Source organism: Mastigoproctus giganteus, chromosome 12, assembly GCF_048544385.1.
Source record: "Mastigoproctus giganteus isolate SK-2022 chromosome 12, ASM4854438v1, whole genome shotgun sequence".
In the NCBI taxonomy this organism is placed as follows: domain Eukaryota; kingdom Metazoa; phylum Arthropoda; class Arachnida; order Uropygi; family Thelyphonidae; genus Mastigoproctus; species Mastigoproctus giganteus.
The window spans coordinates 118,823,137-118,838,917 of NC_143586.1; the positions used below are offsets into that span (position 1 = coordinate 118,823,137).

Below are 15,781 nucleotides of genomic sequence, written 5' to 3' on the forward strand. Positions count from 1 at the left end.
ATAGGAATTTTGCTAGCAGGGACATGGAGGTGATTATCCCGTTATACAAGGCAATGGTCAGGTCACACCTAGAGTGCTGTGTACAGGTCTGAGGACTCATTTTAGGAGTGATGTAGAGTTGCGAGAATTAGTACAAAGAAGGGCAACAAGATTGGTGATGGGAACAAAGGGGTGCTCTTACCAAGAAATTCTTAAGTTCTGCAAATTGCAGCACCTGGAGTGCATGCACCTGCGAGGTGATCTGATCGAGTGTATAAGGCCTTGAATGGGTTGAGCAAGCCGAATGCTGATGGAATTCTTCCTCTTGCTCAGATTAAGAACCTGATGGGGCATAGATTCAAATTGAGGAAAGACGGTTGTAGAATAGATGTGCAGAAGTTTGCCTTCAGTCAGCGGGTGGTTGATCGGTGGAACAGACTTCCATCTTTTGTTGTGGAAGTTGATAGTCTAAAGTTAAGGCTGAGCTGGACAGGCATTGGAATGAATGGAGGGGTGAAATGGGAGGATTTTTTTTTTTTTTTCGGCTGATGCTGCATAAGCTTGCTTTCTTGCACCGCATGCCTCTACTAATGCTAAAAGTAAAGAGCTCTTTGCTGTTTTTCTTTGCGTCCTTTGACCAAGATTTCCTGTAATCTGCCTTCACTTGCCTAATCTCCTTTGTAACTTGATTACAGACTAGCTTATATCTGTCATAGGCTTCTGTGTCGCCTGATAATTTATACGCATCTCATGCATTTTTCTTTTCTGCTATGAGCCACATTAATTCATCTAATATCCATTTAGGCCTAAACCTTAAACAGTATTTCTTAGTTGGTATGAAAAGCCTAGTACCCTCAAAAATTAATTCTCATTTAGAATTCACCGTTGGTAACATCATCACTTGATTCCACTGTATAGAATTTAAAAATTGTCTCAGACCACTGTAGTCACCTTTATGAAAGCAAAAACCTTTCCCCTTACCCTTGATTTACCCTTAAGTAAATCCCACATTTGTACATTGCGATCACTGACACCTAGTGGTTCCTTTATCTGCAGATTCTTAATGCATGAAGAATCACTGCTGATAATCAGATGAAGAGTATTAGTCCTTCTGGTTGCCTCTTGAACACATTGTTGTATTAGCATTAGCATTAGTAGAGGCATTTGATGCAAGAAAGCAAGCTTATGCAGCGTCAGCCAAAAAAAAAAAAAAAACCCACTTCCACTTCACCCCTCTGTTTGTTCAAAATACCTGTCCAGCTGAGCCTTAAACTTATTTAGGCTATCAACCTCCACCACAAGGGATGGAAGTCTGTTCCACCAACCAACCACCCGCTGGCTAAAGGCAAATTTCCGCACGTCTATCCTACATCTGTCTTTCCTCAATTTGAATTTATGCCCTCTCAGGTGATTTTTCTGAGCTAGAGGAAGAATCCCATCAGCATTGAGCATGCTTAAACCATTCAAGGCTTTATACACCTCTATCAGATCACCTCGCTGGTGCCTAGTCTCCAGACACTGTAATTTGCAAAACTTAAGCCTTTCTTCGTAAGAGCACCCCTTTGTTCCATTCACTAATCTTGTTGCCCTTCTCTTTTGCCCATGTTGCCCATACTCGTTCCAGCAGCTCTACATCCTTCTTGAAATGAGGCCTCCAGACCTGTATACAGTACTCTAGGTGTGGCCTGACCATTGCCTTATACAAGGGAATAATCACCTCCTTATCCCTGCTGGAAAAATTCCTGTATATCATTGACAATACTCCATGAGCTACTCTTGCAGCCCGTCTGCACTGCTCAGAGAACTTCATATCTGCCTGCACAACCACCCCCAAGTCTCCTTATCCCTGCTGGAAAAATTCCTGTATATCATTGACAATACTCCATGAGCTACTCTTGCAGCCCGTCTGCACTGCTCAGAGAACTTCATATCTGCCTGCACAACCACCCCCAAGTCCCTTTCATTCTCTACCATTGTCAGTGTAGTACCACAGAGTTGATACGTTGCTCTGGGGTTGCTGTTTCCCATGTGTAGTACTTTACATTTGTCAATGTTAAACTTCATTTGCCACCTCTCAGCCTGGCGCCTCCGTAGCCAGGTGGGAAGGAGCAGCAGTGCGTAGCACACGCTTCTTGATTAGACTGGGGTTCGAGCCCGTCACCACCAAATACGGAGGATGCGGAGAGGCCAGGGAATGACCACCGCATATCCCGGAGCAATATGGTCTTAGTTGCTAATGCTCCTAAAAAAAACAACCAAACCAAACCAAACCTCTCAGCCCATCTGCTCAACCTTTCCAGATCCGGTTGCAGCAGCATAGTGTCAGTAGTGTCCTTGACAACCCTGCCAACCTTTGTATCGTCTGCAAACTTGGACATTAAGCCCGATATACCATCATCAATATCATTTATAAATACAGAAAACAATAATGGACCCAACACTGAGCCCTGAGGGACTCCACTAATAACATCAGTTCACGATGAGCAGTGTCCATTGATTACCACTCTCTGTCTTCTCCCCCTCAACCACCCCTTTATCCATAGCAGCAATTTGCCTCCAATGTCACACTGCTCCAATTTGTGTAGCAGTCTTCCATGTGCAACAGTATCAAAAGCCTTTCTAAGATCCAAGTATATAATATCAAAGTTATTCCCTGCATCCAGTTCTTTTGTGACTGCATCATAGTATCCAATCAAGTTGGTCAGGCAAGACCTCCCCTTAACAAAACCATGCTGTGTCTGAGCTATAACTGAAGTCTTGTCTAAATGATCCTGCAGTGCTTCTTTAACCAGTGCCTCCATTAATTTTTCTGGAACAGAAGTTAAGCTCACAGGTCTATAATTACTTGTGACAGCCTTTGATCCTCCTTTGTGAATTGGGGTCACATTTGCACATTTCCAGTCTATGGGTACCTCCCCTGAGTCCAAGGAAGCTCTCATAATTATGGCTAAGGGTTTGCTTACTTCCTTTGCTGCCTCCTTTAATATAACTGGATAGATCCCATCCACCCCGGGTGCCTTTCTTGTGTTTATCTTCAACAGTTTCTCCTCCACTTTACTCCCAGTTATTTCAAGATTCTGTAGCTTACTGCTAGAGTTGAATACACCTCTGGCTGAATAACTCCTCATGTGTGAATGTCGATGCAAAATATTCATTTAGTTTGTTAGCTACCTGAGCAGGATCATCAACACTTGACCCATCAATATCAAGTGGACCAATCTGATTCATCCCCTTCCTTCTAGAGTTTACATACGTAAAGAACTCTTTGCTGTTTTTCTTTGCATCCCTTGCCAATGATTTCTCGTAATCTGCCTTCGCCTGCCTAACCTCCTTTGTAACTTGGTTGCATATCAACTTGTATCTATCATAGGCTTCTGTGTCATGTGTTAATTTGTATGTATCCCATGCATTTTTCTTCTCTGCCATATGCCTCATTAGTTCATCTGACATCCATTTTGGCCTAAACCTTGAACAATATTTCTTAGTTGGTATGTAAAGCCTAGTAGCTTCCAAGATAAGTTCTTTGAATGCTTCCCATTTTGAATTTGCTGTTGGTAACATCATCAGTTGGTCCCACTGTATAGAATTTAAATACTGTCTCAGTCCATCGTAGTCGCCTTTACGGAAGCAATAACCCTTCCCTTTACTCCTAATGGTAGTTACCTCTTTGAGTAAATCCCACTTCAGCACACTTTGATCACTGCCACCTAGTGGTTCATTTATCTGCAGATTCTTAATCCATGAAGAATCACTGCTGATAATCAAATCAAGAGTATTACTCCCTCTAGTTGCCTCCCGAACATGCTGATGTAGAAAACAATCATCCAATAAATCCACAAAAGTCCTGCTAGTGTGTGAGTAACCAGCCCCCAAATTCTAGTCAATATCTGGGAAATTAAAATCTCCCATTATAAGACACTCTGATTTACTGGCCCACTCTATTTCCCTGTACAGTTCCTTATTATACTCATCAGAGTCATTTGGCCTATAGCACACTCCTACTCTCAATTTTGATCTCCCAATGTTTATGTCACACCAAACTGACTCCACACTGCACTGTCCAGCGATGTCGACTGGCTTCACTTCCTTGGTTTTTATGTGTTTCTTAACTAATAGCATAACCCCTCCTCCCTTCCTAACCTGTCTATCCTTTCTGTAGACGTTGTACTCCCCAAATTGCAGTTCTGCATCCCTTATATCTGTGTGACACCACGTCTCTGATATCCCAACAATATCTGCCTTCGATGTTTTGAGCAATACCTCAAATTCATCAAATTTATTTACTAAACTCCTAGCATTGGTGTACACGCAAGTATACCTGCACCTGTTTCTATTCTTAGCTACCCTAACACAACCCATGTGTTTACTTGTACTGCAATGGCTCCCAGCAGTCTCTGAAATACCATGCATCTTGTTTTTCAGGCTTCTGCTCATTCTAATAGAAGCAGTGCAAGAATCTCTTTCACCTCTGCCACTGGCTACTGTCAATCTATTGGTCTTTGTCTCCCTCCAAGCTAGCAGTTTTCCGACCCACCTAACACTGCCTCGATAGCATCAGCAAATATTCTTGCACCCTTTCTATTTAAGTGTATCCCATCCCTGTAGAAGCAATCTCTCCTGTTAACAAGTACAGTCCAGGCTGAAAAAAATTCTACCCCTTGAGCCTTGCACAATCTTTCCAGGGCCGAATTGATCGACAAGGCTCTCATCATATACTCCCTCCTATCGTGTCTGGGCAGAATTGCAGACACTTTCAAATTCAACCCTAATTCTCGGCTTTTGTTCAACAGTGACCTGTACTTGTTAAGTAATTCTGCCGGTCTCCTACTCTTAATATTATTAGTGCCAACGTGTACAACTATATCACCTTTTGTGCCCTTAAAAGATGATATTCGCTCTACGACGTCATCAACCTTTGCCCCTGGCAGACATACCCTGGTCCTGTTCCACCTATCTTTTTTACAAAGCATGTTCCCCGTTTCCCTGACATTAGAGTCACCAACAACTACTAGTTCCTTCGGGACCAGCGCATTCTGCCTTAGGGGTTGTCTCTGTGTCACGCGATGCCCAAGTGCAAACTCTGGCGTTGATGTGGGCAGCTGAGAGCTTAATGGGCCCCTCAATTTAGTTTCTTCGAGGGCATCCACCCTGTCCTTCAAGCTCTCGTATAGGCCCACAAGAACGCCGAGTTGTTGCCTGATATCGATACACTCCTTGCATCGCGCACACACAAAGACATCCCCCTTGGCAGTATCATGTCCCGTACCCGATTGCTCTGCAAACATCAAGCAAACAGTGCATTTTATAAGGCTGTGAGTCAGAGGACAACTGCCCCCCCTCAGTTCTGCTCTGAGCCACAGCACTTCCATTAGCTTGAGCCTTTTGCTTTGCTGCTCTGGTCTGAGTCATGATTCTATTAATTTATTAATTAATTATGTTATGTTATTAATTATATTACGTTTGTAATCTAAGTCGTTATATGTATTTATTTAAACGTACAATTTAACTGCTAACGAAGTTCAACTAACGCTATCTAGTACGGTATATAACCTACGGTATATCTAGTACGGTATCAGAATGGCGGGAAAGTTACTAACGGTAACGGTAGTTACGAACACGTGGAAACCCTTACTGATACTTTTACAAGGCCGAGTAAAGAATAAATACACCAAATTAATCAAAAAATCACAAAATAATGTTATACTACTAAATTTAAATCAAAAGTTTTAGAAAAACAATAATTTCAAATCAATAAATAAGAAAAATCCACTTAGCGGCTTTGAACACGACCGTCACTAGTAGCCTCGTCAGCAGACTCTGTTTGTACAAAACAGTCATCCAATAAATCCACAAAAGTCTTTTTTGTGTGCGAGTGACACTAGCAAGACTTTTGCTAGTGTGCAAGTGCTAGTAATATTGACAGAAAGCGCAAGTTTCAGTCAATATCTGGAAAGTTAAAATCCTCCATTATAAGACATTCTGATTTACTGGCCCCCTCTATTTCTCTGCACAATTGCTCATTTCACTCATCAGATTCCTTAGGATTTTTAGCACACAGCTATTCTCATTTTCCCTTAAATGAAAAGTAACATTCATGATGTTACTTTTCATTTTTTTTTTTTAACAGGGTTTTTTTTTTTTCTTTTACTGCACAAACACTTGTCTTCTGAATTAGCATCTATATTTCCACCTTTCAGTTTTCAGCTAGCCCAAATACATCAATCTGCTATGAAGCATCCATTCACAGTTCAACTCCAGATTTAAGAAACAACTTTTCTTCTTCTTCCTTTGCCCTTTTTACACAGTATACTAAGGAGATTGCCATCCAAGAGAAACTCTCCTCTATCCAAAGATGTATGCTCTTAATGATGAATAATACCTGTCGCACTGTCTCAACAGCTGTGCTTCTTGTTTTAAATGGTTGCCTACCTCTGGACCTCCAAATCGCTTATTGAGGTTTTTGCTATTACCGTAGACATGCCAGTCCAGTTGACTTTTTAGGGTTCACTGTTAACATCCACTGCAATACTAAAATCGAAAAAACTCGTTGCTGGAACCATCTGGTTCAACTCTGGCAAGAACGGTGGTCTTAGTTGAACCAGAGGTATGGTCACAAGAAAGTTTATTCCATCTGTGTCCTTTGCCTTACAAAAGTCTATTCTAAAATGTTTCAGGGCACCTCCGTAGCCAGGTGGGCAGGAGCAGCAGTGTGTAGCACACGCTTCTTGATGTAGACCGGGGTTCGAGCCCGTGCCCACCAAATACGGAGGATGCAGAAAGGTCAGGGAATGACCACCGCATATCCCCGGAGCAATATGGCCTTAGTTGCTATAATGTTCCTAAAAAAAAAAAAAAAAAAAAACCCCAAAAAAAACTAAAATGTTTCAGTCTGAGTCTCCACACTCTTTTTCTTCTAACTGGCCATGGTTCTCTTCGTGCTAAACTTGCTATGTTTATTCTGTCTGAATCTCTCACCTCTGTAACTGTGGCAGCATGCTCTTTTCACCTGCCCATATTACTTGGATCTTCGTCAGCCTCTGTCTGCTATGTGTCAACCATTCTCCCCAGCCAATGAGTCATCTCTCTTTGACTCCAAAGAAAAATTTCATCTTCTGCAAGATTTTGCACATAAAGTCTTTGGCAGATGTGGACAACTCATCAGTAGTGCCCAATTTCAGGAACTACTCCTATTCCAGCTCTACTTCCAGTCCAGACCAGCATCTCTATCGCTACAAAGGCACCTCTGTAGCCAGGTGGGAAGGAGCAGCAGTGCGTAGCATACGCTTCTTGATTAGACCGGGGTTCGAGCCCGTCACCACCAAATACGGAGGATACGGAAAGGTCAGGGAATGACCACTGTATATCCCGGAGCAATATGGCCTTAGTTGCTAATGCCCCTAAAAACCAAATAACAACAACTATCGCTACCATCTTGTGATACCACCATTTTTTAGCTTAAGTACCATCTTCGACTTGGACAGTTAGTTGGTTATTAAACTTGTATGACACTGACATTATCCCTCCAAATAACATTCGATAGACCTCTGGCCTCAGGCTTGTCCTGAGGTGGGACTATCTACTGGCACCACCTTACGGTGGTGCGGGATTTCCCCCCCCCCCATTTTATTAACTTATTTTTATCTTTATTTTTTCCGAATTTTAATTTAATTTTATTTTATTTACTTTTCTGAATTTTATTTTTATTTTATTTTATTTACTTATTTTTTCGGAATTTTATTTACTTATTTTTATCTTTAATTTTTCTGATTATTTATTTTTTTTTTCCAAAGATTTATTTTTACTTTAAATTTTTTATTCCTTTAACGTTTAATTACTTTTATTTTTATAATTTATATTAATTTACTGTTTAAATTTAATTTTATTTGTTCATATTTTTAATGATTTGGACATTCAGTACATGCCACTCGAGGTTTGCTGCGGTTCGTGCTTAGTTGCGGCCTGCCCCCTCATGGCATAGACAGGTTTCAGGATGCACCACCCTGGTGCTTGTTGCTTCCTGATAGCAAAGCAGCCAGAAACAACTAAACAACATAACAAACACATACATGGCACAAACGTAGCATTACACACATTTCTGGCCTTTCTGCAGAGTTTTTGTAACATCACAGTGTACCATGGCAGAGTTGAACTAGCATTCGGGAGCCACCTTACACAAGATACTATTCATGTCTACATGCCCTCTTTACTTCTGTGGAGCAACCTTCCTTCCGTCCGTATGCATTTCCAGAAAATTACCATCTACAGAAATTCACGTCCAATCTTAACAGGCATCTTCTGCCTCTCCAACCATACATGGTACTAGAGTACTATAAGGTTCGATAACCTGGTCGCAGGGCTGTGCAAATGGGGTGTGCATTGCATGCGCTGCACCAGGGCCCCTGATCGAAGAGGCCCAAATCCAGGGAGCCATCAAGTCTCGACATAAATAAATGAGGCCCCTTTAATCGCTTTTACTGCTGGGCCCCAAGTACCTTTGCATGGCCTGCCTGTCCTGTTTGATGTTATTGTGAATTAGTAGTAAACATTGAATAAACAGGCTAAATTTATAGCAGTAATGATAGCAAATGTAATTTCAATATCAAGTAACTTTAAAATAATATTTTGTTCTGTATTATATTAGATATGCAATAGTCTTGGAGATATTTCGTAATCATGCACACACAAAAGAGGCCAAGCTTCAAGTAGCTTTAGCAGAAATCCCTTATCTTAAGTAAGTTTTTATTACTTATGTTACTTAATGCAGTGTGTTATAGTGATATATATTTTTTTATTCATTAATTGTATTATCGTGTGTAGATAATAAAGTAACTAAGCATAGTTACTTTATTATTTACGATCATGGGCTCACATCTTGTGAGCCCATGGGCTTGGCAAATCCAGGGTCCGGAGTTGGATATCATCATCCTTCTCTTTCTTGGTGATTCCTTTCTACTAATTTCTCTCTCTTTCTCTCTCTCTCTCTGTGAGATTTTTTTCTTGGCTGGTGCAGCAATAGCTTAAGGCTTCCTTGCACCATGTGGCTAATAATAATGTGCAAACTGTTTTCGACATTGTTTCCTATTTGTATTGGCCACATTCATTGCAAAATGATTAATTCATTTTCTTATAAGAAGATGGAGGCAGCAACATTTGTATCATGATTGGACTGTTGATTCACCAGGAATTGTTAGCTTTGAGTAGTGATCAACACATTATTTACATAATACAAAAACAAAATTTAAAAACATTTTTTCAACTTTTGATTTGAAAACCAACATGCAGTGTGCAGGCCAAGCACGGCCAACCTGAGATTTTTATATATGTGTATACCCACTGTTTCTCATTATGTGAAATAACAGTAATCTCACGGACTTGATCAAAATGATGTGTCCAATACTAGCAGTTGGACTGTAACTGTATGCTTTGTGTAAATAAAGTTGATTAAACTGTATTTTTGACTGCGTTTTTTTATTACTCCAAAAAAATTTACAAGTTTTGAATGGCTCTACTAACAGGCAGTACATGGCAGTATTATTCACCATAGTGAACTACAAAAAAAATTCATGCAACTTGCATAACATACCGACTTAGATTACAAACGTCACATAATTAATTAATACATAACTGATACGGAAGTTATACAAAGGGAACTCGGAGATAATTAATACTTGACACTAAAAAATATATATCTCGTTATAACTGTGTTGGGAGATAAGTTAGGGTTATAAACTGAAATTGAAATTTTATTTAAATTAAAAGAAAACATGACTCAGACCAGAGCAGCAAAACAAAAGGCTCAAGCTAATGGAAGTGCTGTGGCTCAGAGGAGAACTGAGGGGGACAGTTGCCTTCTGAATCACAGCCTTCTAAAATGCACAGCTTGCATGATGTTTGTGGAGCATTCAGGTACAGGACATGATATTGCCATGGGGGATGTCTTTGTGTGTGCGCGATGCAAGGAGTGTATCGAAATCAGGCAACAACTCAGCGTTCTTATGGGCCTATATGAGAGCTTGAAGGACAGGGTGGATGCCCTCGAAGGAACTAAATTGAGGGCCCATCAAGCTCTCAGCTGCCCACATCAACACCAGAGCTTGCACTTGGTCGTTGCGCAACACAGCGGCAACCCCCAAGGCAGAATGCGCTGGTCCCAAAGGAACTAGTAGTTGTTGGTGACTCTATTGTCAGGGAAACGGAGAACATGCTTTGTAAAAAGGATAGGTGGAACAGGACCAGGGTATGTCTGCCAGGGACAAAGGTTGATGATGTTGTAGAGCAGATATCATCTTTTAAGGGCACAAAAGGTGATATAGTTGTACACGTTGGCACTAATGATATTAAGAGTAGGAAACCGGTAGAATTACTTAAAAAGTACAGGTCACTGTTGAAAAAAAGCCGTAACAAGTACAGGTCACAGTTGAAAAAAAACCGTACTTGTTAACAGGAGAGACTACTTCTACAGGGATGGGATACACTTAAATAGAAAGGGTGCAAGAATATTTGCTGATGCTATCGAGGCAGTGTTAGGTGGGTCGGAAAACTGCTAGCTTGGGGGGAGGCAAAGACGATTAGATTAACAGTAGCCACTGGCAGAGGTGAAAGAGATTCTTGCACTGCTTCTATTGGAATGAGCAGAAGCCTGAAAAACAAGATGCAGTATACTTCAGAGACTGCCGGGAGTCATTGCGGTACAAGTAAACACATGGGTTGTGTTAGGGTAGCTAAGAATAGAAATAGGTGCATGTATACTTGCGTGTACACCAATGCTAGGAGTTTAGTAAATAAATTTGATGAATTTGAAGTATTGCTCAAAACATCAAAGGCAGATATTGTTGGAATATCAGAGACGTGGTGTCACACAGATATAAGGAATGCAGAACTGGAATTTGTGGAGTACAACGTCCACAGAAAGGATAGACTGGATAGGAAGGGAGGAGGGGTTATGCTATTAGTTAAGAAATACATAAAATCCAAGGAAGTGAAGCCAGTGGACATCGCTGGAGTGTCCACTGGCTTCGTCACGCAGTGTCGAGTCAGTTTGGTGTGACATAAGCATTGGGAGATCAAAATTGAGAGTAGGAGTGTGCTATAGGCCTAATGACTCTAATGAGTATAATAAGAAACTGTACAGGGAAATAGAGTGGGCCAGTAAATCAGAGAGTCTTATAATGGGAGATTTTAATTTCCCAGATATTGACTGGAATTTGTGGGTTGGTCACTCACATACTAGCAAGGCTTTTGTGGATTTATTGGATGATTGTTTTCTACATCAGCATGTTCGGGAGGCAACTAGAGGGAGGAATACTCTTGATTTGATTATCAGCAGTGATTCTTCATGCATTAAGAATCTGCAGATAAATGAACCACTAGGTGGCAGTGATCACAGTGTGCTGAAGTGGGATTTACTCAAAGAGGTAACTACCATTAGGGATAAAGGGAAGGGTTATTGCTTTCGTAAAGGCGACTACGATGGACTGAGACAGTATTTAAATTCTATACAGTGTAACCAACTGATGATGTTACCAACAGCAAATGCAAAATGGGAAGCATTCAAAGAACTTATCTTGGAAGCTACTAGGCTTTACATACCAACTAAGAAATATTGTTCAAGGTTTAGGCCTAAATGGATGTCAGATGAACTGATGAGGCATATGGCAGAGAAGAAACATGCATGGGATACATACAAATCAACACATGACACAGAAGCCTATGATAGATACAAGTTGATCTGTAACCAAGTTACAAAGGAGGTTAGGCAGGCGAAGGCAGATGACGAGAAATCTTTGGCAAGGGATGCAAAGAAAAATAGCAAAGAGTTCTTTACTTATGTAAACTCTAGAAAGAAGGGGATGAATCAGATTGGTCCACTTGATATCGATGGGTCAACTGTTGATGATCCTGCTCAGGTAGCTAACAAACTAAATGAATATTTTGCATCCACATTCACACATGAGGAGTTATTTAGTGAGGGGAAAGCCAGAGGTGTATTCAACTCTAGCATTAAGCTAGAGAATCTTGTAATAACTGAGAGTAAAGTGGAGGAGAAATTGTTGAAGATAAACACAAGAAAGGCACCCGGGGTGGATGAGATCTATCCAGTTATATTAAAGGAGGCAGCAAAGGAAGTAAGCGAACCCTTAGCCATAATTATGAGAGATTCCTTGGACTCAGGGGAGGTACCCACAGACTGGAGATGTGCAAATGTGACCCCAATTCACAAAGGAGGATCAAAGGCTGAGACAAGTAATTATAGACCTGTGAGTTTAACTTCTGTTCCAGGAAAATTAATGGAGGCACTAGTTAAAGAAGCACTGCAGGATCATTTAGACAAGACTTCAGTTATAGCTCGGACACAGCATGGTTTTGTTAAGGGGAAGTCTTGCCTGACCAATTTGATTGGATACTATGATGTAGTCACAAAAGAACTGGATGCAGGGAATAACTTTGATATTATATACTTGGATCTTAGAAAGGCTTTTGATACTGTTGCACATGGAAGACTGCTGCACAAATTGGAGCAGTGTGACATTGGAGGCAAATTGCTGCTGTGGATAAAGGGGTGGCTGAGGGGGAGAAGACAGAGAGTGGTTATCAATGGACACTGCTTGTCGTGGACTAATGTTATTAGTGGAGTACCTCAGGGCTCAGTGTTGGGTCCATTATTGTTTTCTATATTTATAAATGATATTGATGATGGTATATCAAGCTTAATGTCGAAGTTTGCAGACGATACAAAGGTAGGCAGGGTTGTCAAGGACACTACTGACACTATGCTGCTGCAACAGGATCTGGAAAGGTTGAGCAGATGGGCCGAGAGGTGGCAAATGAAGTTTAACATTGACAAATGTAAAGTACTACACATGGGAAACAGCAACCCTAGAGCAACATATCAACTCTGTGGTACTACACTGACAGTGGTAGAGAATGAAAGGGACCTGGGGGTGGTTGTGCAGGCAGATATGAAGTTCTCTGAACAGTGCAGACGGGCTGCAAGAGTAGCTCATGGTGTATTGTCAATGATATATAGGAATTTTTCTAGCAGGGATAAGGAGGTGATTATTCCCTTGTATAAGGCAATGATCAGGCCACACCTAGAGTACTGTATACAGGTCTGGAGGCCTCATTTCAAGAAGGATGTAGAGCTGCTGGAACGAGTACAGAGAAGGGCAACAAGATTAGTGAATGGAACAAAGGGGTGCTCTTACGAAGAAAGGCTTAAGTTTTGCGAATTACAGTGTCTGGAGACTAGGCACCAGCGAGGTGATCTGATAGAGGTGTATAAAGCTTTGAATGGTTTGAGCATGCTCAATGCTGATGGGATTCTTCCTCTCGCTCAGAATAATCACCTGAGAGGGCATAAATTCAAATTGAGGAAAGACAGATGCAGGATAGACGTGCGGAAATTTGCCTTTATCCAGCGGGTGGTTGGTTGGTGGAACAGACTTCCATCCCTTGTCGTGGAAGTTGATAGCCTAAATAAGTTTAAGGCTTAGCTGGACAAGTATTTTGAACGAACAGAGGGGTGAAGTGGAAGTGGTTTTTTTTTTTTTTTTTTGGCTGATGCTGCATAAGCTTGCTTTCTTGCATCAAATGCCTCTACTAATGCTAATGCTAACACACAGATTTAGATCATGTGCCCACTATTGGGGAAAAAAAAAACTTGAATGCCTCCTGCCCTAGAAAACTCATTTTGATAAGATTCTCAGATACTAGGATCAAAAAATAATTATTTGTGTAAAGAAGACAAAAATGGTCTAATATTACTGAAACTTACAGAATCAATAAAATCCTGTGATAGTGCACACTGCTAGGATAAAAGGGCATATGATGCTTATATTACTAGTTTCTTCTTTCAGGAAAGCACTTTAATGGGACAAGTCATTCAGAAATTTTTAGAATCCTTTCGAAGAAAAGTATTCACTCATTCATTCTTATTCTTACTTTGGGGGATAGCATTAGATACTGTAGACATAAGATTGCGTAAAGTGATGATGCCTCAAACTTTATTGACCAATAATATAAGTTGGACATCATGTGAAAGTTCAAGACCCACTAACAAAGCCATAACTAGGAACACCAAATAATCTAGGTTATAAAATTATGACTGTTGACCCAATGCAGAAAAAATATTGCCACTCCACATACAGTAGTTTTGGACATTATCACCCACATTATCATTGAGGAGCTAGGTAGACCAGGAAACCCACATGACCTAGTAAATTGGAAGGGGGAGATAAAAATACATTCAACTTTAATAATAAAAACCAAGAAAGTGTCATGTTAAAAGAAACCAAATCATGTTAACACATTAGCTGCTTTTGTATGAGTCCTTTCTGTGTGCCTTTTGGGGTGGCTTTTGTGTGGCACTGGAACAAGTTAGCACTGCTTTTTAGTAAATGGGAAAGGATTTCATCTGTGAAGAAATATCCCTCCAAATAACACTGGCATCTATTATTTCTAGTGTTTTAATATAAAGAGCTGTTTCAATGTCATCAGCTTCAACATAGTATCTACCCCTGTTCTGTTGCAGACCTGATGTCCCACGCTGTGGATCCATTATAACAACCCTTTAGGGTAAAATTTTATCATCCTTAGTGTGTATTGACACATGCTAAGGATGATGATTTTTTTTTTCCCCTTCACAAACTTCTTCTTTTGATGCTGTGTCCTATTGGAGGTTTGCTATCATCACGCTACTTAACATTAGCATTAGTAGAGGTGATGTAAAATAGCAAGCTTATATAGCATCAGCCAAAAAAAAACAAAAAAAAAAAAAAACAGAAAAAACCCTTCTCATTTCACACATCCATTTACTCCAAATGTTTATCTAGAACGTAGGTTGCCTTGAACTTAAGTTGCCGACCTCCACTACGACAGATGGAAGTTTGTTCCAATTATCAACCACCCGCTGGCTACAGGCGAATTTCCGTACAATTGTCCTTCCTCAATTTGAATTTATGCCCCCTCAGGTGAGTAATCTGAGCAAGAGGAGAAATCCCATTAGCATTGAGCTTGCTCAATCCATTCAAGGCCTTATACACCTCAGTTAGATTAACTCGCAGGTGCCTAGTCTCCAGAAGCTGCAGTTTGCAGAACTTAAGCCTTTCTTGGTAACACCAAGAAAGGCTACAATCCTTCATCCCACTCACCAATCTCGTTGCACTTCTCTGTACTCGTTCCAGCAGCTCTACATCATTTCCTAAAATGAGGCCTCCAGACCTGTATACAGTACTCAAGATGTGGCCTAACCATTGCCTTATACATGGGGACAATCACCTCCTTATCCCTGCTAGCAAAATTCCTGTATATCATTGACAAGACACCATGAGCTACTCTTGCAGCCTTTTTACACTGCTCAGAAAATTCCATATCTGACCGCAAAGTTACCCCCAGGTCCTTTTCATTCTCCACTATCCACAGTGTAGTACCATCCAGTTGGTACGTTACTCTGGGGTTACTGTTAACCATATGCAGTACTTTATGTTTGTCAATGTTAAACTTCAGTTGCCACCTCTCAGCCTATCTGCTCAACTTTTCTAAATCTGTTGTAGTAGTGTACTATCATTACTGTAATTAAGAACTCTGCAACCTTTGTATTGTCTGCAAACTTAGACACCAATATCGTTGATAAATAATGAAAGCAGCAATGGGCACGACACCGAACCCTGGGGTACTCCACTAATAACATTAGTCCATGATGTAAAATTAGAGGTGATGTAAAATAGCAAGCTTATATAGCATCAATCAAAACAAAAACAAAAAAAAAAAAAAACAGAAAAAACCCTTCCCATTTCACACATCC

The 15,781-nt window shown here is 40.6% G+C and overlaps 1 protein-coding gene across 1 annotated transcript in view; it reads left to right on the forward strand.

Moving 5' to 3' along the window:
• Positions 1–15,781, forward strand: part of LOC150077362 (GTP-binding protein 6) — a 300,778-nt gene that overhangs the window by 60,248 nt on the left and 224,749 nt on the right. The window contains exon 3 of the mRNA XM_090386669.1: positions 8,621–8,710. Within this exon, the coding sequence (XP_090242795.1) occupies positions 8,621–8,710 (90 nt within the window). The remainder of the gene's footprint in view (positions 1–8,620; positions 8,711–15,781) is intronic.